At 43.1% G+C, this 22,475-nt stretch overlaps 1 protein-coding gene and 1 pseudogene across 2 annotated transcripts; both read left to right on the top strand.

The window, feature by feature from the left end:
* Positions 1–44: 44 nt before the first annotated feature.
* Positions 45–14,967, top strand: ift43 (intraflagellar transport 43 homolog (Chlamydomonas)). 2 transcript variants are annotated; one of them, XM_085767048.1, is made up of 9 exons: positions 45–448; positions 2,076–2,177; positions 4,907–4,977; positions 7,326–7,361; positions 8,215–8,261; positions 13,353–13,425; positions 14,131–14,206; positions 14,339–14,401; positions 14,663–14,967. In XM_085767048.1, the coding sequence occupies exons 1-9, from the start codon at positions 404–406 to the stop codon at positions 14,774–14,776; spliced, it is 627 nt and encodes a 208-aa protein (XP_085623174.1). In that variant the 5' UTR covers positions 45–403; the 3' UTR covers positions 14,777–14,967. The 2 variants fall into 2 exon arrangements, with proteins under 2 accessions (XP_085623174.1, XP_085623175.1); XM_085767049.1 differs by having other exon boundaries at positions 253–448; positions 14,339–14,499.
* A 3,038-nt stretch (positions 14,968–18,005) lies between these two features.
* LOC146963940 (uncharacterized) lies at positions 18,006–19,582 on the top strand (annotated as a pseudogene).
* Positions 19,583–22,475: the final 2,893 nt, after the last annotated feature.

The raw sequence follows: 22,475 nt of genomic DNA, 5'->3' as shown, positions 1-22,475 counted from the left end.
TTTATATGACATCAACTTTCAACAAGGCTATCCCATATATCACCAGTGTTATGATGCCGAGGGTCAGTCTCCAAACATCTTTGTTTTTATCCCATTCTTTCCGCATTGTTTTGTTTATGATGTTGTACATGGCCCTGGGAGATTAATCTTGAATCTCCACCGAGGTATCAGCGACAACAAGAACACACCTAGTCAGGTGTTGGCACAAAAACTTCCTCTGTGTTTGTTTGTTTACCTGTTCATCGTCTTGTAGCGAGACTTTACGGCGACTAGTGGGACCGACGCGCCGCAGTTTCCTCCTGATTAGCGTTACCATGGAGAGCGTTGCTATGTGACGCTTGTTTATATCCAGGAAGACGCTGGTCAGCCCTAGTCAGCCCGAGCCTGAAGAAAGAGGAGAGACATGGACGATAACTTTCACCTCGGGAATGCTGGGACGGTAAAAAATGTGAGTGACTTTCTTGAAATGCGGAGGGTGCACTGAGGCGACAGGGACAGTCCTGACGCTGACTTTATTGCGCAGTTAGTGGAGCTGGGACCACATTGTAACGATGTAGCGAGGCTAGTGCTAGCCTCATAGCTATCAGCTAAGCTCATGTAAAAGTCAGTATTAACCGCTCAGGAAGTGGGATAGCTCTTCAAACACAGCGTTTCCACCGAAGACACCTTACTATTTGTCACTGTTGAGCAACAACGACAGGAAACCTCGTCTCTGAGTGCCCAGCTAGCGCTAACCAGACGATTAGCTGTGCTAGCCGACACTTCCCGACATGCACCGCTCAGTGTTATTATGGTGATGATGTTTCTTCCGTTTGTCTTTAACTCTCTGTTTCTCTGTGATTATTACTCTTTCGAAAACGTTTATAATCTGGCATCACTACCTTCAACTACCATCACAACTCATCTCCATAAAAGGCAGTTTTCTTATCCTTCAACCCAGTGTAGGGAATACTGCAGCTGGTTAGGATGCTTGATGTAACCTTTATCTCCCTGTTTGCTTGTAATCATTTAGAAATATTTGAATTACACACAAGTATTGCAGTGCTATTTGTAATTTTGTTGTTTTTCTTTTTTCCAACAACGTGAACGGACTCACACATTGCTTGATACTGTACAGTAGTCATTTATACATTCAGAATTGACCCTCAGGTCTTCACCTACATGTATGCAGTCTATCTCTAATCTGAATAGGCATTGTTAAGACAGAGGTGTAGATCTGCGTCCACTTTTCTCTCCTTGGTCATTATAAAATGCGCTGTCCCACTGATCTCATGTTACCATCAACAGACACATACTGTAGTTGTTTTTTTTTTAAAATTGAGTTTAAATAAGTGGATCATACAAATTATTTTCCCTCCATATCCTCTTGTTTGGTAAAACCTAATTTAAGTAATTCATCACAAATTTTGGAAGTAGCAATTTGCAAAGTTGTGGCTCCATTCTTCAAGGAAATTCCTACAAATGATGCTAATTTGTTGAATACCTAAATATGGATCTGCACAATGTGAATTCAAAGAAGTGAAAATTGTAGGCTATATTATCACATAGAAAAGGCCTACATAGTTTCACACCTGGACATTTTGTACAACTGGACAATCCTGCTGTATTGGGAAAATACACTCTTAGAGGTTTTCCTTATATGGTCTGTATTCTATTTAGCTTTTCTCTGTACATTCTATGTAAAGCTGTTACAAGGGTTCAAGTCTATGTGTGGTAAAACCTTGAAATGTATGTTTAGTGTTGTGACACTTTACAACCCCCCGTGGCTGTTTTGTTACACTCAGCACGGTGCCAGACCATCTAGGGGGAGCAGCTGTCAGGAAGTGACGTATGTACTGACAGGTGTTCAAGTGATGTGAGGTGTATATAAGCAAGTTATGTGTCAGAGACAGTGCTCATCTTTCCAACTGGTGACTTAACTGTTGCTGTTCGGGAACGCCCACTTGCAAGTGAATAAACTGGCAAGACGTTCATCTTGTTTGCAAGTACTCAGTTTTTAAAAGTTCCCACTACACCTGCTCAGCACAATTTAAGCAAAATGTATTTTCCATTTTAAAATTCTGCCCTTTTCCCAGGTTGCAAAATCTGGACGAAGGGCTCGCCTCGCAGCAGATCAATCTTCATTTGAGGATTCTCGCTACGTAAGGAAGTCCTCCACCTCTGCATCAATGGGAGAAGTATGTATCATCATGTTCCAGAAGACAGTTGCATGTAATTATTTCACCTCACAATAAGCGTCATCAATAAGCATTTTGGTTTTGTCTCATATATAAATCAAAGGATGAAGATGAGGTAGGTAGCATGAAAAGAAAAACAGTGACTTTGCATGGCTTCTGTTGCTACTGCTCCAGGCATCAACTTTATACCATTTACATAGTTTTAGATTCATTAACACTTAACATAACATTTACCATAATTTTGAGCTTCATTTCAGGTGTTTAGATTTAATATCTAGACTTACTGAGATTCACCACTTATCACATTATCACACCCACTTGACACACATGGTATAAAGTTTAATGGAGTGCTTATTTTTGCAGAGATGTTTGAGTTGCCATTTTCCTACTTCAGCGGGTTTTAAACTGTACACAGAGCATTCAGAGTAGCACCTCAAGCTTCAGTTATTGTCTTGTGTGTATTGGATCTCATGTGCTTGCATGAAGTGTTTTCAAGTGTTACTTCATACAAACTTGTAAAACCCTCTTTCAACCTAAGTGTCACACAATATTGTAATTGTACCCATGTAAATTGTCTAATTTGGAAACAAGCAGATTATATCATAAACATCCTGATGGCTCTACCACCAGTGTCCATAAATTCTCATTTTAATACTGTCTTTTACATCAGCTGCTTAAAGCTGTCTTGAAATGTCGTCATATAGTTTCTGTAGTTATCCCTGGCTATTGAAACATGTTGGATGTAAAGATGCTAAGGATAGACTAAATTGATTTATGGACCAGCTATATGTCACAGCAGTCAGATCAGAAGTGACAGTTGAAACAAATAATAACAAATAATTTCACCCCACTATCACTGGCATTTATGGAATCAGTCACATCTCCTGGATTGGCACACTGTAAACCAGCCAAGATTCCCAAAGCAGAAATATTTCAGAAATGCTCTTGCTTTAGGGTAATCTTCCCAAATTAGGCCAACTTCCCTAATGTATGAACCAGTATTCTCGCGCCCTCTCTGACCTGCTGTGCGCATGCAATACATTTTTCCAGAGTGTCGTGCGACTGGGTGGGTTTATTTACAGTCTTCGTTTATCAACCCTGGCCTCCTCTGCCTAAAATACCCAACTGATTGGTCACATTCCTGACATCCTTTTAAACAAAGACTCAATTGCTTTTATGGGCTCGTAGGGTTTGGCCACCACAAGTTCCTTGCCCTGGAGACCATCAGGGAATCCTAAATTAGAAACCACGAGGGTTAAGCTAATTGCCTTGACAGCCATAACTATTTTACTACAACTGTGAGGTTCATATTTGGTCATGCAGAATTGCAGGCAGAGATGTGTTTTGTTTCTCAGGACACTTATCGTCCTCTCCATTTTTGTTGAGTGAAATAACTGTCAGATATATTTATTACACTTGAAGACACTTGACCTTATTATCTTGTCCCTCTTGAAAAACTGGTCATTGTCAGAAATACCAAGCATTAAAAACTAGAGGGATTTTTTGCATTGTTGTCATTATTATAATCTTTTCTAAGTCTTAATAAAGAGACAGTTACTAATTACACAAATTGGAGTGAGCTTGTTCAGCCTCAGCTCCCTCGATTAATGGCACTATACAGTAGAGCAGAGCGGCTCCCCCTCCCTCTGCCCTGCTTAATGATGACATTCAGATTTATAAATGGCTTTGGTGAAGGAACCAGCCATGAAAGATTATTTCTTCTTTCATCACGAAGGAAAGAAATTCTTCATGAGCACTTTGTTCTCTACAGACCCTATTTAGTAATGAGAAATGTTGTGCATTTTTCCTTTTTTCTTTCATCTAATTCATTTGTCTAGTGCCCACCCTCCTGCACTCTTAGGAATTCATTCATTCAAGTGCTGGTCTCAGGGTCCCGGTCTCAGGATTGAGATGCATACTGAGCTTACTATTTTCAGAATCAAAGAATGAGAGGGAGAAGGTCATTTTTTCCTGTGAATCTATTTTAGGGTCAGACCTACAGGCCCCAGCCGTTCCCACACTCTGCTCCATATGTTTTGGTACTGGAAATGGACAGTATTGAAAACTATAATAAACAAAACAATGGGGTGCGTAGAGAAGACTCTGCGCTCTGCATGCCGAGCATATTGTTTATTGTACAGGAGCCTTTTAGCTTCAAGCTTAAATTTTGGACTTGAAAATTGAAAAAGAACTTTTCTTTAGAAAAAATGTTTAGCAAGACATTTAAACTTTTACATGGATGCTAAGCGTTGTGGTCTGCTTTTCCTGTAGAGGTATTGGTTTTCTGTTGTAGACAAGAGAGCCCTCTACTGGCAGTTGTCAAACTTAAATAAGACTTATATTACATGTTTCTTGTTTATGCATTTTTACCTTAATAAGACACCAAAATACAGTCTACTGATCACTATGTCAAAAAAATATTGCTAAGGCGAGGTTCAGATTTTTATAGTCTCATGCTTTATTTTCTAGATTAGAGTCAAATCACTGTTAAGATAAGATAACGTTATTGTTGTCATTGTCTAATAAACAAAATTTAGTCTAGGTCACTCCCATCCTAAGCAGCACATAGCGGTAAATCAAGAAGAATTAGGAAGAATAAATAATAGAATAGATAAAACAGAATAAGACAGATAATAATGCACAGTAGGTAAGTGATGTGCTTCCAAATATGAATGAATGAAGAAGAAGAAAGCTAAACTGTTTACTATTAAAGTTCTCTCTCCTTCCAGCACCCTCCCCCTAAACCGGCCCGGCGGCAGGGCGGCTGGGCAGAAGAAAGCTCTGGGTCTGGGTCTGCCAAGTACGTATCTTCACCTTTCCCCCCCAATCCCCCGTGCCTGAACTGAAAGCACGGACCTGGAGCTGTGGTCTTGGGTTATGTGTTATTAATGAACTCTCATGCTGTTGAATGAGCTTATTTATCAGTGCATATTTGGCACTCAGGCAGTGAATCAACAAGGTTAGAGGGAGCCTGTCCGAGCAGGCAACTCTCCATTCGTCTTCATCTGTGAGCAAGGCGGTAATTGACATGGTTAATGCATCAGCCACAGGAGGGCACTGTTAGTCAGCTAGCCACTTCATCACAGGGGTTCAAGCCACTTAATCACCCCTTACCACTGCAGTCTGCTCTTTACATGGGGAGCACAACATGGAGAATTCATGAAATATTTGGAACAGATGGAGGCTGCTTACCAAAAGCTTTGGGCTACATCTAACAAATCCAATTGTAAATACTGCACATGACTAACTGAACATTAGACTTTTTATTATACTGTAGAACTACCTCTCTCGTTTTTTTTTCCTTCACTTGCCACCCTGCTTCTTTTCTTCAGTCTCGGTGGAGGTGAGAGCACAGAAGATGCATTGAAGTGAACAGGCTCAGTCAGTTGTGCTTATTTGCGTAGTTTACTGCACCGTTAGTGCAAGCAGGGAAAACAGCAAACTCAATAGATCTTTCCTTTCTCACAGAAGGTCAGCGTGTCGCTTCTCTGCCTTTACGTAACCCAGCTTGATACCCAGTCTCAAAGCGATTGAAATACAGGAGGTGTGAAAGGGGTTTGCACGTGCATTGATCCTCTCTGAAACAAAGTAAGTAATGGTCCCCCCTGGAACCAGCAAGGACTTTTCCCTTCAATGTCACCCCTCATGCTCAATCACCGCCGTCCTCCTCCCACTAATCCCAGCGCAGAAATCCCGGGATTTGTCGATCTATCACTTCTAATTGACACTAAATGATCTGTCAGTTTATTGATGAACCTTTGAAACCAGGTTGTCACAATATATTTTATCCCTAACAACTTTTTCTAGACAGTTTTACCATGTCTATCGCTTTGCCTTACATGAGTCTTAATCAAGGGGCCTGTAATGTGTCTTAAGTGTCGCCACCCCCGCCCCCCAGACAGGACACAGTCCAAGGGCAGGCAGGTAGGCTCCCTCAGCTCCTCTTTGCCCTGCCTGGTTGGACTCCAGTACCTTCAGGGCTGCTGGGCTGGGATCAGACAGCATGTACAGTGTAAGACAGACAAAGCAGGAGTGAAGATAATTGGCTGAGAATTTGTTAGCTAATTTTTAGTTTTCATCACTTGCTCCTTTAGTTTTTTGTCTGGCCTCAAAAAGGTGAATTAAGAAGGTTTTACTTATTCCAGTTCACTTGTTCAACACAGTACGTTATATTTTGAATGCTAGTTTATATTAATGGACGGTGAGGTATGGTTTAAAAGATTTATATATGATGTACTCAAATGTCCTTCTTTACATAACAGAATTGGCTTTATGCAGTTTTGTTTATGAAGCCCCAAAATCACAAACTTTACAATCTCTACAGCATACAAAATCTACAGCCCTTACAGTAAGTGCTTAACAAACAAAACACCTTCATATGGAATTTGGAAAAAATAAAGTGAGATAAATTATTTTGTAGCTGTATGATACCTGTGATGTAAGAGCTATAATTTATTTTCCATCAATGTCACTGTGTTCGGGGCCACTAAAAATGGGATACCAACAGTGGGGCTGATTTATTGTAATAAGCACTGTGTTGTGTTTAGATTTGTGTAGATATACTGTAATAGCACTGAATGTATTACCTTTAAAACCAGGAGGGGGCACTACTCAACTAGGAAATGTACAAAGAGTATTATTAAGTGTCATGAAAAAGCACACATTTTAGTCAACTAATCAAAACATACCACAAATATAAGACTTAACACTGCATTGATTTCTTATTTTCTTATTGATGATTGATATGTTTAAATTCTTATGGTTAAATCTTAAAAATAATAATAATAATGTGGCAACAATTTGTTTTTCCAGGGTGTCAAGACTGAGCTTAAAACAGACTGTGTGTGCTAAAAATACCGGGGTGAGGTGGAGAAGTGTCAAAATGCAGTATTTTGGTGTCTGGCATCCTCTGTTCAAGCTGAGCTGTGTAAATGGAGAAAAGTCTGAAAATAGCCGTCAGATCCAGCAGGAGATAAGGCCGAGAAAACAGAGGGGAGAGAAGACCCAACCGCTTCAGACCAGGCTGAGTCTGATGTAGCAGACTCACTATCTTTAAATACAGATGAAGAAGATGTGCAGTTGCTATCTAGAGGTTTTAGATGGAAGGAAAAGTGTGATTAATTAAATACATTTTCTTCTGATACACAGATCTTCAAGAAGACATGCAGCTGAGGACCTGGAAGAGTAAGTCAACTCAGACGCCTCACCCACATTTGAGAGTCGCTGATTGAATTCAATTACAGCTACATTTTTGTGTTTGTAAATAAAAACAGGTCAGTTCTCATGTTTTGGTTCCTTTGTAATAAAGTGGAAATGGCGCTGTACTTTCAGATTGTCCTTCGTTGCAGCTAATCCCTGCGTTCCAAGAACAATCACTTAACATGATTAAAAAACAGTGTGACTGAGTTGTCATCACTTTTATTGCTGTAAGGAGCCAAGTTTTCCTGTTATTCTAGTTTTTCCCCCCCCTACCCTTCCTCACATCATTCTGTGACTAGAATAGACATCACCGTGAGGAGAGGCAGGTAGAGGACGTAGTCGTGCATGTTTTACTCATCATCGCAGTCGGAGCCCAGCGCCTCAACGGCTGTAGTCAGGCAGAGGCTTTGTGTGAAACTAAAGGTGTTACCCTGCTGAAAAATCCCCTCTGTTGTGCTTCTGTCACAACTGTCTTGTCTTAGTAAGACTTATTCAGATTGCTGCTCCAGCTGGGCTTGTTTTTGTTTTTGTTTTAATTCCTAGAGGTGATCTTGTACGGGGCATTCAGGCTGGTCACCCAGACAGCACAACAGAGTCTCATAGCGCCATCAGTGCCTTTTGGCAGAGGCCACTGCTCTGTAGTCCAGTCAGACTGTAGCATACTGAGCAAACATCCTGTCTACCATGAGAGAAAGACAAGACAAAAAAAACCCAGGCCCATTATCAAAGAAAAGTAACCCAGGAGCCAAGTCACCCACTCCCTGTGATGACCTCACCATAGGGCTTCGTTTTTGTAAGCATTAAATAATTCATACTCTCCCACTTCCTGTTTCTACAGCCGCCGCCTTCGACCACAAACTCCCCAGGGATCAGATGATGAAGGAGGTAAGAGCACCCTTGCAATACCCCACTCTGTGTCTCTCCTCACAGGTAAAGAGGAGCCCTCCAGTGCCTCCACGGCACATTCATCCTCTGGAAGTAGAGCAGATAAGCAGGCAGTCAGATCATTCTTATGCATATTTCTCTTTGGATCCAGCATGGATTCATGTGTTAGAACTCTGCCTTTGACCACTGGGCGTGTGACATTGTATAAGCGCGGCCCCTTTGATGAAAATGACACGTGCATATGCTCATTAAATAAGGTTAGATTCATAGTTGATGGAGAATGCTGTGACAGGATTTAAGTGTTTCCCTCACCACCCAGAGCAACACAGTTAGTCACACACGTGCACACACAGAGTGTCAGGCAGATGCTGATGAATACAGATCTAGTGGTTACATTACTGCTTTGACTGAGTCACCTGAGGGCCCAACTCTGCACACCACAACACAGTCAGGACTGGTGGGGGGTTTCAACAAAGGATAATTGTTCTATTTTGCAGCTTGAAAACAGGTAATTGCCTCAGGATCGACAGGTTAACAACATTATGAGAGCGCCCAACTGAAATTCATTGTAGAAAATAAACCTCCTTAAGTCCTTCTTCTTAAGAAATTCTCAATGATTTATGAACAAATACCATTTATTTTGAATACAAAAAAGGTTTGGTTGGCTTGTTGTTTCTGTTTATTTTAAAAATGCCCAGCATCTCTTTTTTCTACATCTCAAGACATCAATATCAGTATAATTATTAATTATTAATATTTGAAAAAATAGATTTTTAAAAATGGTTCTATTATTGTATGTTTCACCCTTGATATTGTATTGTATACTGTATTCATAAGCACTTACAAAACTTGTTGCTACATGGTGTCAAAAGTGGGAAAATTATTACAAATGTCTTATTACAAAATGTCCTGAAAATGATAAATAAGAATGACTTGTCGACACAAACTTCAGGGCTTAACGCACTACATAGTATATGTATTCACACACACACACACACACACACACACACACACACACACACACACACACACACACACACACACACACACACACACACACATAACGTTAATATTGTCGGCACACTGGCCGTTTTAGCCAGTGAGCTGACAATATGAAGAGTTGAGAGGTTTGGTTCTCTTGCAGTTAATGCCGCCGGAAAGATTATTACTCTGTGGAGGGAGACCTCTTAATACAGAGCCGGAGGCAGGGGCATTGGAAATTACAGTGCTGAGGGTTAGTGAGATAGCCCCTGCGATCTTGATTATGTCCTCTACCCTTATCCCTTATGTCCACTGGCTACATGCACGGAGGGAGAAAGAGAGAGAGAAGGCTAGCTCAGTCCCTTTCTCCCATCTCCCCATCAGCTGCCCCCACAGCCTCCTACTGGTCACTTAAAATAGCACCAGTATCGCAAAAACACACTCAGGTGTTTCATGTCTCAGTGTCTTGCTCTCAGTCGGGCGATGTGTCGAATATTGTCCCATAAGCCATTTCAAATGGATTCTGTGCCTAGGTAATCATTTGACTGGACCCATGCGTAGCGATGTGGAGAGACGTCCTGTTCTCCAAAGTCGCTGACCGGCGTGTGCCTGCCGGGAGTGTGTCTACATTCACAGCAAATTATCCCCTTTTGATATTTACATGCTTCAGCGAGGAAGCCGGACACGGCCGTGTAATAAGGATCCGCGCGGCCCAGCTCACTGCCAAACAAAAGCCACATTGATACACGTCCAGCCGAGGGAAGGAAGTGGGAGCAGGTGATGTGTGCCGTGCTGAGGAGAGACATCTCCTCCTGATGGAGTTGCCCTCTGCATCAGATGAAAACACTGGCTTGTTTGCAGCTGCTTTGACGCCCTGCTTGACCTCCAGTAATAGGTTGAATTTAAAGCTCATTTAAAAATGTTGTTCTTTTTTTCCCCACTTAATAATGGACTTTGCATATAGACAGCATATGCCTCTCTGCGTCACATTGAACCCTCATGGAGTGTGTTAACAGTGCATTAGTGGCTGAAATGAAAAAGGGCTCGTGTGGACAGATAGACAATCCAGGAAGCTGTTTGCAAAGAGTTGGACAGCAAGGCTTTTTGATGTCATTGCACTAAGACCATTAAATTTGATTGGGGGTCCAGGGGGGACGGATTCTGCTGAACGCTGTGCTTTGTAAATGAGAGGACAAAGTGTCACCGGGGCCTCATGAATATGAAATACCCGCGCCTGCATTTATTTGGATATCAGAAACACAGATGAATCTTGTCAGCAGCTAAACGAGCGTGGCATTTTTAATTTGGTTTAATTAAAAAAGAGAAAGAAATAAGTTATCAACAGAGGGTGAGGTTTTTGTTATCAGTGGAAAGTTGATGGGTTAGGTTTTGACCAAGTGGTCGTCAGAATTCCTCCTCTATCCTCCTCTCTATTCCTCCTCTATCTGAGAAATATGTTCAGAATCAAAATCATTTCTCGCCACTGCACCTGCTCGGTAACTTTTATGGAGCACAGAAATATACTGTACCATCAATGATCGATATTTTTCCCCAACTCACTTTATTTTCAGGAGTTATTTTGACGGAATGGTGACATAGATGCCAAGATATTTCCACACATCAGATGCAGACTTCCATCTCTTCACCTCTATTTAGCTCCTCTATTGACTTTCCCCTCAGGGTGCAGTACTGTGGTTAGAGATTACTGACAACCCTCTTCATGCAGTCCAGTTCTCTTTTTCTCTCCCTATCTGTCTGTTCCTCCCTCTTTGCTTCCTCTCCCCCTCGCTCTGTCTGTGTCACTGTGTCAACACTCAGCTGTGGAGCTAATAAGGATGTGCAGCCTGCTGCCTCCCCAGAAAATATTGTACACGAAAGATACATCTCAAAGTTAACACTGTTTCTGTACAAGTACACTGTTGGAAATGTCCTTTAACTTGTGTGAGAGAAAATCATAATTCCAGCAAAATGAGGTTTCACTTTAAGTTCTTTATTTTTATCTTGCAAGAGGTGGACTGTCATACACACAAAAGTCTGTATGAGAGTGCACACTGAGATTTGGTTACATGAGGTTACATAGGCACAAGAGCGAGAAGGAGCCACGTCCAATAACATTATTGCATTCTTGCAGAATAAGTTTGCATTGTACAAGTTTGCACTTAGCGCTTTTGACATATCATTAGGCTATTATGAGGTTAACTCATATTATATGTAAAGGCAGGAAGAGAGTGTTGTCTGTAACTGGAGGTTTGTTGTGGTTTTTTCCCACCTCAGCATGTTGACATCTCGTTGACATCTCACCGTGGTTTTGGATATGGAGACAACTGCTTGCTTCAGTGTAATTATCACAAAATAATAGGAAACAAGATGCAGACACGAGATGCATATTGCCCTGTATACAGCAGAAAAGTGCAACTTCCACTTTCTTCGAAGTTCACCTAAGGTTCATGAGCATGCATCTTCAAAGTTCAATCAAGGGTCATAAACATAAAAAATTCCATTATAACACGTGTGAAGTGTGCAAAGCTTTTGGCATCTGTCTTTATTACAAAAAAAATGTAGATTGTTGTTCAATTCAGTTCCAGTTTCAGTTGTATTGTCAGATTCAGGTTAACACAGGTTCAAACAGTGCAGTGAAAGAACAAATCAGCTCAGCAATAAGAGCACTAGTCATATGAAGTATAGTACAGGATAAAAAGATATATATAAAGATGGGGTGAATAGTGGCATAGCTCATGGTTGATTGCATTTTTGTGTAAGTAGTGCAGTAAACAGTGCAGACAAGCAGGTAAGCTTATTGTGATGTAGAATATTTAGATGTATGAGGAGAAGCCTGATGGTAAAAACTGTCTTCAGGTCTGCAGGTTCATGCAGCCGTGCTCCTGTATCGTCTACTGGTTTGTGCGCTCGCTGACTGGTCCTTAATGATGCTGTGCACCATCTGCAGGCACCGCTGGATGAAGATATCCTGAATGGTCTTAAGTCTGTTGTTGTAGTTACTTTATGGGATGGTGATGCTGCCCATCAGCAGCACCTGTACAGGTTCATGACAACGCTGCCGTGCTGCGGATGAACTTTCTCCACCGCGGTGTCGTGTTGTGACCAAGACACGTTTAACGATAACTCGAGGTTTCAGGAAGCTGAAGCTGCAGACTCTTTCTCTCTGCTTTGCCTTTGTCTCCTGCAGTCCACCATCACATCTTTAGCTTTACTGACATTGACAGACATCATAACATAATGACTCATTTTTTGGCAAAACAGTTGATATATTTTTGTGCCCTACATTTTTCTCAAGTTATACAGTCTCCCTTTTGATAATAAATGTAAAGCACGAAATCTTTGAACACTTTTCAGTCAGCCCCTTTATTCATTATTAACCACTTATCTTATTTCCAACCAATTCTTCTAATCCCTTATTATACCTCTCTTATTTCCCTGCTTCAACAAATGTCCATCTGAAAAATGCTGTGAAAGTTTGCCCTGTCCTTCTTGGGAGTGGAGCCATCCTCTGTCCTGTTGCGTTTTGCCAATTAAAGTGGGTTCCCACTGTTTGAGCAGCGGGCTGGCGGCTCCTGGCACCGCAGCCCCTGCCAGGCCGCACTGTGACTTCCGACCCCACACAGATGGGCCCGCAAGCAAATACTCTTGCACATGGCTGGATGCCGCCCCAGTCGGAGTGGCAGAGTGGACATGGAGGTCGGCCTACCGGCCACTGCAGGTCCTGGGGGTGGGTGGCGCTGACAGGACCCAAATGCTAAGGTAGCAGGGGGCGCTTTCTGGGGAGCCCCTGGCCAGCGGCCCTCGCACAGCAGGAAGAGCTGCCGCCTCGCCTGCTGAATATTCATGGCCGCATGGCTATTGTGACAGGGCAGCTCTTATGAGAATGTAGCAAGAGAGAGGGAGGGGAGAAAAGTGCCACACAGACGTACACATCTCACATAAACACACTTGCAGAGAAATGCACGGTTTTTGAAGCCGTACACAGGGGACTGACTGCATTTCTTTATAAATGATTCTGTCATCTGGCGACTGATGAGACTTTCCCACTGTTGGACACAATTTAAAATGTAAACAGATCTGTTAAATGCAGTCTGTGCTTTTGCTTTTCAGACATCCCAGTGATTCCAGATCTTGATGAAGTGCAGGAAGAAGACCTCACCATGCAAATTGCGGTTCCTCCGAGGTAGTGTACACCTTTTAGACTCATGAGCTAAAGTTGGTCCTTAACGCTCAGGATTCATACAGCAGCCTGTTCCCCAGACCCATGTATGACAGGTAACCTCTGTCCGTGCACAGGACACGACATCACTCGCTGCTCCGCTGACTTTGATGGTTACCTGTCCTCCACTCGTGCCGTCGTAGAGTGTCTTGCTTTATCGGCTGAAATTGTGAAATAACAGTTGGGTGTGATTTATGCAACTCTGTTACCAGGGTCCTTACTAACTGGGCCCTTTGATTTACAGGGCAGTGAGAGACACGCCGACATGTGTCGAATATGTAGCAAGGCTATGACAGCGGTGGAGGTTATTAGGCTGGGGCTTGCTCTCTGTGCGAGATAATATCCACATTGAACTCATTGCGGGGGCAATGTAGCGTGTAATGTGCAGTAAGTAGGACTGGCATGCACTGCTAGGCCCCGGCCACTTTGAGAGCCCCCCCCCCACTTAATTCCAACCCACAGATAAGCAGCTGGGTTTCAATTTGAAGCGTTTACCACTTGGCAACCATCTCCTGCTCTCTGTGGTCTTTGCTTGAAGTCTTGGAGCCTCATTGTGCACAAACTCCAAACTTCTTCAAAGCTGGTTGGTTTTTCCGGTAAGGTAAAAACTTGTGCAGTCAGGATGCTGTGTTGTACAAGTCTGCGTCTGACTCTCCATCGCCCTGTTAGCGTCCAGGTGAACCGGGTAATGACCTACAGAGATCTGGACAACGATCTGAAGTATTACTCGGCCTTTCAGACCTTAGTAAGTCAAGAACATTTATTTTTAGATTTGTTTAATATTCTCATGTCTCTGCTCGTTCACCGTTTAATTTTTGCAACTAGCATCACCTCTGTTTGTGCAAGCTAAGTGAAATTTGCTGCGCTCCTTCTTTAGGACGGAGAGATCGACTTGAAGCTCCTCACCAAGGTTTTAGCACCAGAGCAGGAGGTGAAGGAGGTGAGTGAGTTTTTAGTAAATATAGCTTGTGAGCTCCCAGCGAAGGCCTGTCCAGCTGTTTCTAGAGCACCAGGGGAGGTTGCCACTCTGTCTCCCAGGTAATCAAGATTTATGATGTGTACATTAACACCCTCTGCTCTCCTTCCCCCATTCTCCTCTCTTTGCTCCCTCTGCTCCCCATGCTCCCTTTCTTTGTATGTCACCCTCTGCCTCTCTAATTCTTCTTTTCTCCCTCTCTTTTGTCTCTCTTTTGCTCTGCAGGATGATGTGAGCTGGGACTGGGATCATCTGTTTACAGAGGTGTCCTCAGAGCTGCTGATGGAATGGGATCAAGGAGAGAGTGAGGAGCAGCAGGCCGCGTTGCCTGTAACATGAGGAGGAAGTTTGGACTGAGGCTTTAAATGGCTCCAGTGGGAACTGGGTGAATGGCCATTACACAGCAGGGCCAGTGACTTTGGTTATATTAACTTTAATTACTGTTTGTTATCCAGGATTTATATTCTCTAAAGTGTATATACAGCATTGCTTCTATTTTTTAAATAAAGTTTACAAAGCAGTGGACAGTGCAGTGTTGTGTGCCCCTCAATATTTTTGACTTTCAACCTTTTTTATGTTAGTTTTTAACTTAAACAGCCAAAAGGCTATAGCAGTCTGTCTGAAAAGCCCCCTAAAAATAGCTGTCACAAGTAAAAATGCCCTCCCTGTAACTGCCAGCATTATCAACACCTTCATACAAGTCCAAGGTTGATAATCAGCTAAGCTGAAATCCAGTTGATTGTGTTCAAATTAACATTCCTCATTAAAGCCTACAACCTTATTGTTATTGACCGTGCCATTGACTTTATCTTCCAGCTCTTCGATAGGAGCAACCCCTTCTTCACTATTATCTCAAATGCACTGAACAGAGTTCCTATTGACACCTGGGGGATTAGCATACATTATACCTTTTTGCTGGATAAAGAGGAATGGATGTAAGTCTGACAGAAGACAGCTGCTGCTGTCAGGTATCTGGTCATTAAAGTAAAAAAAACAAATCTTCACAACAATGTGATAACTAAATGAAGTCTGGAGAGCACAGGCCGCAGGACATTGCATCTTGGATATTGGCCCAAAATTGTATATATTTTATGAATTTCATTATAGATCATGCCTGCATGTCACACGTGCTGGTGACATGTATCAGCATTCAGTTTGTCTTTGGTTCATGTGTGTGAATATAAAAGCCGGCCTCCAAAGTCAGGCCAGGTCTATTAGAGAAACAGCTGTAACATTTACAGATTGTGATTAGGTTTATTTCTGAGGCAGAGAGCGGTCTCATGGCATTTGGAGATGCACAGCAAAGTCCTCAAGGACACACGATCTATGCATCTAACAGCTCAATCACTGGCCATCACAAATAGATCCAGATTTTTTTTCATTTGATGGGCCTTGAATCAACTTCATCAAGTGTAATACCTCAGGACAAACCACAAATCACACAGGATATTTGTGCTCAGAATATTTGTGTGGCAGAATATTTGCGCTCAGTGCTCAAATTCAATGAGTGATCTCAGTGATTGCTGTTTCTCTATCAGACTTACAAACGCACAGTTTTTTTTTTTTACCACCTCCACAATTGGCTTATTTAGCCAGACCTAATGAATTCTGCCCATATGCCCTGAGCAGCTGCTATGTTGCCCCTTCCTCCCGCCCCTGCCGAGCTGCGAAGTGCCCATCCATGTAGAGACAACCTCTAGCTGTCTCTCTGGAGAAGGCTAAGCCTGCCACTCCTCTGCTGGCAGCCGGCCGGTGCTGTCTGAGGTGGACTGCGGACGGGCCGGGGACTCAGATTAGGGCCCAGTGATCACGGGTTGCGGCCGGCCTCAAATGATTGGCCCGAGCATCGGTGGATCAGAGAGGGGATTATAGAAAGAGAGAGAGATCCAGAGACGCTGTTTGGCATGTGCTTGCATCCAGCTTCTCAAAGTGACCTCTTCCCACTCCCTCATCCTGCTGCTCTCTTCTCCTCCTTTATTCTCTCCCTGTCTCTCAGCTGCCTCTGTACAGTATATCCTGATGCTGCAGTAAGGCTGTCAATGACCTCTCATTGTCTGGCTGCACTCAATTCAATCACGTCAACAGGAATGCAATATATACATTATTTCTAGTGAGGAAGACAGTTGTGTTTTTGGAGAGCTTTGTAGTTATGGCGGAAGCTTTCGGACGAACATTGTATCACTGGGAGGGTAACTCACAATGATACCGTGTATATCAGATAAGACCATACAGGCCACACATGGGTGTCATTTGTTTTTCCATGACATTTTTCTATTAAAATAATGGAGCTATTACTGCTATAAAAAAAAAACCCACATTGCTTCATGCTTGTTTCTGTAGTCCGATATTTCATTCAAAATGTTGCTGTAGTGACACAATGTTTAAAATCCTTTTGATGTGATGGTACACATGCGACGCCGTGCCACACAGAATCTCAGAAAAGTTTTCTCGTGTGAATCTACACTGTTTATTTTTTCAAAAGCAGCAGTTTGTTAGACCCACTGTAAAACCTTGAGGCCACTATGGACCAGCTGAGCACAGGGAGTTCTCAGGCCACTGGGTTTTAATGGGTAATTTATCCGTGTTTTTATTGGGTCCCTTGGTGGAAATGACTTTTCATTTTGTGGCAAAGAAAACAAATGCGAGGAAGTAATACAATTTTAATAAAAAAAACGGACGAAGGCCCCATTAATGTAATGTTTTCCCGCTCCTTGTTGACAGGCCTGTCTTAATGTATTTTGATATTGGGCGCTAATTGGAAGGATAGAAAAGGGATAATATGCTTCCAGCTCCAGCTAATATGCTGTGGTGTTGACAGAAGTTTATACATCTTATCTCGTCTCAATATCTGCCTTCCATATGGCCCAAAAGCAATATGCTGAAGTGTAATTAAAGAAAATGGGAAGATGTGGAGATAGCTGGGGCCCGACGTCAGGGCCCCTCAGACACAGAGTGAGGGGTGAGGACAGACACGCTAAAGCTCAAGGAGTATTAGGACCAGTTCATTCCACCAGGGGCTGCGTGCCTGTCACAGGCTCCCTGTAGCTGACCTGAGCAGCGCTGCATCAGTCAGATGCCTTCAACCAGCCACAAGAGAGTTATTATCAGTTTAAAAAGGCAAGAGCATAAAGACCACCAGCTTTTCATGTTAGGCCGAGATTATGTTTTACACATTAATTTGTAACATAAATATATGCAAGGTCAATTTGAATTCTGATGGTAGAAATAATAAATGCAAATGCAACCATATTCAAATGGATCTTGTGCCCTTTGAAACAAGCCTCAAAAAGCAGCCACAGTATTGATTTAGCACAAAGACTTCATGATATTTCAAGTTTAAAGGAGAAATCCTCACCACACAACTAAGGCAGTCAGATCAATATCATTTTTTGATCAAAAGGGGATTTGCCTTTGAAATAGCTAGATTAAACAGATGTTTTATTTTTCATATACTGCACCTTTAAAAGCCCGCAGGGGATTGGTGGAGAGGAGGGGGCATTACTCCACAAAAGAGACAATGAAAGTGATATTTTTTAAGACCTAAAGTTTGATGGGTTGAAAAGTATTTTCAGTTTTGTCAGTGCTATTTTCCCCCTCTCTTCTTTAGTTAATATTCTATCGCTCCAAGTCCTTTTTTGTTTACCCCAGGTGGGCTCGGACATGAAATGGCGGGGACGGTGGCAGCTTGGAATGCCCCTGGGCATCTTACGGCCGTCATGTTGTCAAAGGACCCGGGAGGGGGACTGAGAGGGCTGGGATTGTTTTTTTCAAGTATAAACCATGAGAAGGGGGAAGAGAACAAAAAAAAACTGCTTCTGTTCTTTTGGTAACTGTGAGATTAACTGAATTCATTATTATCATTTCCCTCTTTCCCCTCATATGTTTTTTAGTGCGGCCGAGGGTTGGGAGGCGAGACGGGTTTGAACATGAAATACAGTCCAGCTCCACATTTGTCATGTATTTTATTATTTCCCTTCTTCACCTCTCAGTCCTGTACGCGAGGTCCTTCATTTTTCACATGAGTGGTTTTCTTATCATTGTGAGCCCTCTCCGCTGGCCTATGAGTGACTTAAAGGCAATAAAACACAAAACATTCTGTAAAACATGGATGCCTCTCTAGGCACGGAGGCCCTGCGCTGCCTCTCTGGGAAATTATGATAATAATTCAGTGGGGGTTGGAGTGTCCAGGTCGCTGTGGGGGGCACCGGCGGGGAGAAGGTTCACCAAGGTCCTCTGAGCAGGGACAGGTCAAGGTGGCCTGTTGGGCCTCACCACACTCCCCCTTCTGTCATAAACTCTTTCCATCACACGGGTTTCCGGCCGCAGCAGGTACACGGCAGAAGCTCTTTGTCTTGTGGCTGCTGGCGATAAAGCAGGGGCTGATGGGAGAGCGGGCTGTGTTGGCCCTCTGGCAGCGGCCAGGTCAGCCCAGGAGAGGAAAACGCCTGAGTCAACACAACTCCACAATTTGCCCTCGCAGGGTCACAAACATCCACTTCTGCTACTGTGCTTTGAACTTGGTACTTTTTTTTTTTTTAGTTTTGTTCCTTATGAGAGGAAGTCACGACACAGCCAGAGAACTGCGTCTGGTCCTCGCTTGTGATGCCTGGTTTGTTGCTGGGTAGAGGGAGGGGCTGGTCATCCCCCCCCTCCCCACACACACACAAACACACACACACACCACCACCACAACACCTCTCAAGTGTGTGAATGAGAAGGAGCGAGGACAGGAAGAGCGCGAGGGCTCCACCGCCGAGGTGCTGACAGAGGGGATCGAGGGGGCTGAGACTGCACCTGTTCCGGCCCACCACCCTCCCAGCAGGGCTTCGCCAGAGTCTCAGCCTTCTCCTGGCATCTGTGATGGGGGGGCCGGGGGCCAGTCCCACCTCCAGCGCTCGCTCCACCTCTTCTTTTTCCTATGTGGAAAAGGAAAGAGAAACGCTAGAGGCTCCATCTGCCGAGGGCTCGCCGCGGTCTCTGCGGCCCGCCTGGGGAAGGGGGTAGCTGGGCCTCCACGGCTCTGCCACAGGGGTCTCACAGTGGTAGACCACAGTGAGGCACATCACACGTCATATGCCAGCTGGCCAGGCTCTCTGCACTGTAAACAGACTAATGACCACTCAACACACACACAGCCCTTGGTAGAATGGAGGAGGGGAGATGGGGAGGGGGGCATAGGTGAAAGTGCAGGGTTTGCTGTGGATAAAGGGAAGCAGCATCCTGAGGTTACTTCACAGGATCTGCTGCTGCGGGAGAAAGTGTTAGAGCCCGCGGATGGAGCTCACCGACACAGTAGGACGTTGCTAAAGCTGCTCTACTGCCTCCATCCGCCCACCACATCACAGTCCACCGGCTTCCTGCCTGCACGCAACATCACAGGCCTCCCAGTGGGCCGCAAGCCCCCGGGCTCAAGCTGCTCCAACCCCACTGAGTCTGAAAAGCTCTCGTGTTGGATTCCTGTCCTGAGGAAGCACAGGTTACTAGGAATTCTGGGAGTGAATTCTGCATTGGGCTCTTCTTCCTGCAGCTTTTCACTAATCCAACAAAAGATTTTCCCTCAAAATTCAACTTGGTCTTTGACACCAACCCGTGGGCCTTACCTTTGCTGAAACATTGATACATTCAGCATTCATACATTTCAATCAAATCACAATTATTTTTAGCATCCCCCAAACAGATAATTTCATATATGTCCTGCTATCTCATTTGCCCTACTGTCCCCAACACATGCATTTATAGATATAAATATATATAGGGATATAAATAAATAAATATATCAAATACAGGATAGGAGTAAAGTGACATTGAGTGTTATTCCCCAGTTAGGCAAGGAGAGGCAGGGAGGTCACTCGGCTACACTGAGCCACTGGCAGCCCGGGCCCCGCTGGTCCACTAGACTGACTTGGCTTCATCTACAAACTCGCAATAAATATCTGGCCATCATTTATTTTAATTCACTCCTTTCTTGCTCAGATGGAATGGATTCTTAACCTTGTAGGACAAGGACACCCGCATGCTGCCTGCCTTGCCTTAGCTGCTAAATTATTCTTCATTCTTCAGGGGGAATAAAAAAAAAAAGGAGTCCAGCGTTGCTCAAACTGTCAGCTCCAATGAAAAGCACGCCTGAAAATGTTGTCACTGAACCCCTGGACAAGGAAAAGAAGGGGAGTGGGCAGTGAAAGACAGAGTGAGCGAAGTGGGGGAGAGAGAAAAAGGGGGGAGAGGAGGGGGAGTCGGCAGCCTCCAGAGTGATTTATTTGCCAAATCAGGACACAATGAGTCGATTATGAGTCCTCTAATAAGAGAGAGTGTTTGGGGACCCACTAATTGGGCATGATTGAGTTGCAGTCTGGGAGCTGGGTGAAAAGGGAACCTGGTCGGCGGCTGTCATGCAATCATCAGCTAATCAGAGCTTTGAAATTAAAACTGCGTGTTTAGGGTAGAGGACGGGATAATGGCAGCGACCTGCCTGAGCTCTGAGGCTGTCTGAGGAGGCTGTCACCGTGTTGGTGTGTGTGTGTGCGTCTGTCCCTGTGTGTATGTTTATAAGTACAGTATACACGTGTGTGCAGTGGATTATACAGATTATTGTATACGCTGTGTGTGTTTGGGGCCTCTCATCTCTGACTGTGGTCTGTGTTGGTCTTGATGAGGACAGTGAAGGAGCTGTAATCAGCCCAGCCCTTGCACTGTGTGTGTGTGTGTGTGTCCTCAGCTGTTTGGTCTGTCTCCAGGTTTATGACACAGCCATATGTTTTTTTATATGAACACACAGCCTGCATTTTGTATTTCTAGAAAATTAATTCTAATCTAATGAAGCACATTGTATCAGAAAATACAATTATGTAGGCCGTTTTTTTTTTTTAGGAAATACAGCAAAACCTTGGGAGGATATTAATTTTCAAATATGTAAACATGTATGTAGCTATTTTAAATGTAAAATTGAACAGAAACATAAATATCCATGCAGACCTTTGTAGTCTTTTACTAAAAAATAACAAGTTCTAGGATATTTGTAACAATAAACGATAAACAAATCTATTAAAAATATTTATCTATTATACTCCCGTGCTACTGAAGTCACACGGCTCTGTAAAGGCTTCAATAAATCAAGACAAAAAATCAAGAAGAAGAAAAAAAAAGGTGTATGAGAGCCTCGTCCTGTGTGTGTAACACTTGAACAGCTGTGTTCTCGTGTCGTCACTAGGGGGCAGTGTTTATCTGCAGAGCATCGCGAGAGTAAACAGACAGGGCTAATTGATGTCAGGTGCGTCCTGTGTTTGTGAGGTTCAAACAGTTGCAAAGCAGAAGATTACAGCAGCAATTCACTAGAATTAGAGCGACAGTGTCAGAGGTAAGATGGAGATGTTTCTGTTCGAGACAATAAGTGATATTTTTCTCATTTATTTGAGCGTTTTGACACTGACGCTGACCTGAACTGGGCCGGGCAACATTACACTTCCACGAGCTCGTCCACTGCCCCTGTTTTATGCTAAACTGGTAGAAATATTATAATTTTGTTTATTATTTTCTTTTTTCAAAATTAAAGTTGGGTCACATTTATTGGAAATGATAAAATGGCGGTGACCTGTGAGATTGAAGCTCAATAGAGAAGCCTAATAGAGTCATGAAAAACAAAACAAAACAAAACAACCATTTAGGTAGGCCTACATTGTATAACACACATTCATTTTAAATTAATTGTTATGATTTTATATCCTAAACACTTTATTAACATTAGTGTGGTCTGTCCATCAAAAATTGCTTTAATGTTCCTTCAAATTCCCCATAATAAACATTTGAATAGTTAACAGCTCCTGGTCCTACTTTACACTGATATAATGTAAGTTTGCTTTCTCGTATTAGACATTGGATTTTTAACACAATGCTCTATTTTAAAGAATTATAGTGACAACTGTATAATATCCTCAAAAGCTTATACCTATGAATCTATAAAGGATTTTTAATCATCATATGTTTTTCCCTCATTACAGAAAACACACTGGTGGACTGGCTATATGTGACTGGGTCAATGCTG

The sequence above is a fragment of the Trachurus japonicus genome, chromosome 22 (genome assembly GCF_045865225.1).
Source record: "Trachurus japonicus isolate A0001 chromosome 22, Traja_1.0".
Lineage (NCBI taxonomy): Eukaryota > Metazoa > Chordata > Actinopteri > Carangiformes > Carangidae > Trachurus > Trachurus japonicus.
This window is presented reverse-complemented; position numbering and strand designations above follow the sequence as displayed.

Coding starts and splice junctions, on each gene's coding strand:
- ift43 (XM_085767048.1), top strand. CDS start 404: ATGGACGATAACTTTCACCTCGGGAATGCTGGGACGGTAAAAAAT. Junction 449..2,075: donor ATGCTGGGACGGTAAAAAAT/GTGAGTGACTTT, acceptor CCCTTTTCCCAG/GTTGCAAAATCTGGACGAAG. Junction 8,262..13,352: donor GGGATCAGATGATGAAGGAG/GTAAGAGCACCC, acceptor TTTGCTTTTCAG/ACATCCCAGTGATTCCAGAT.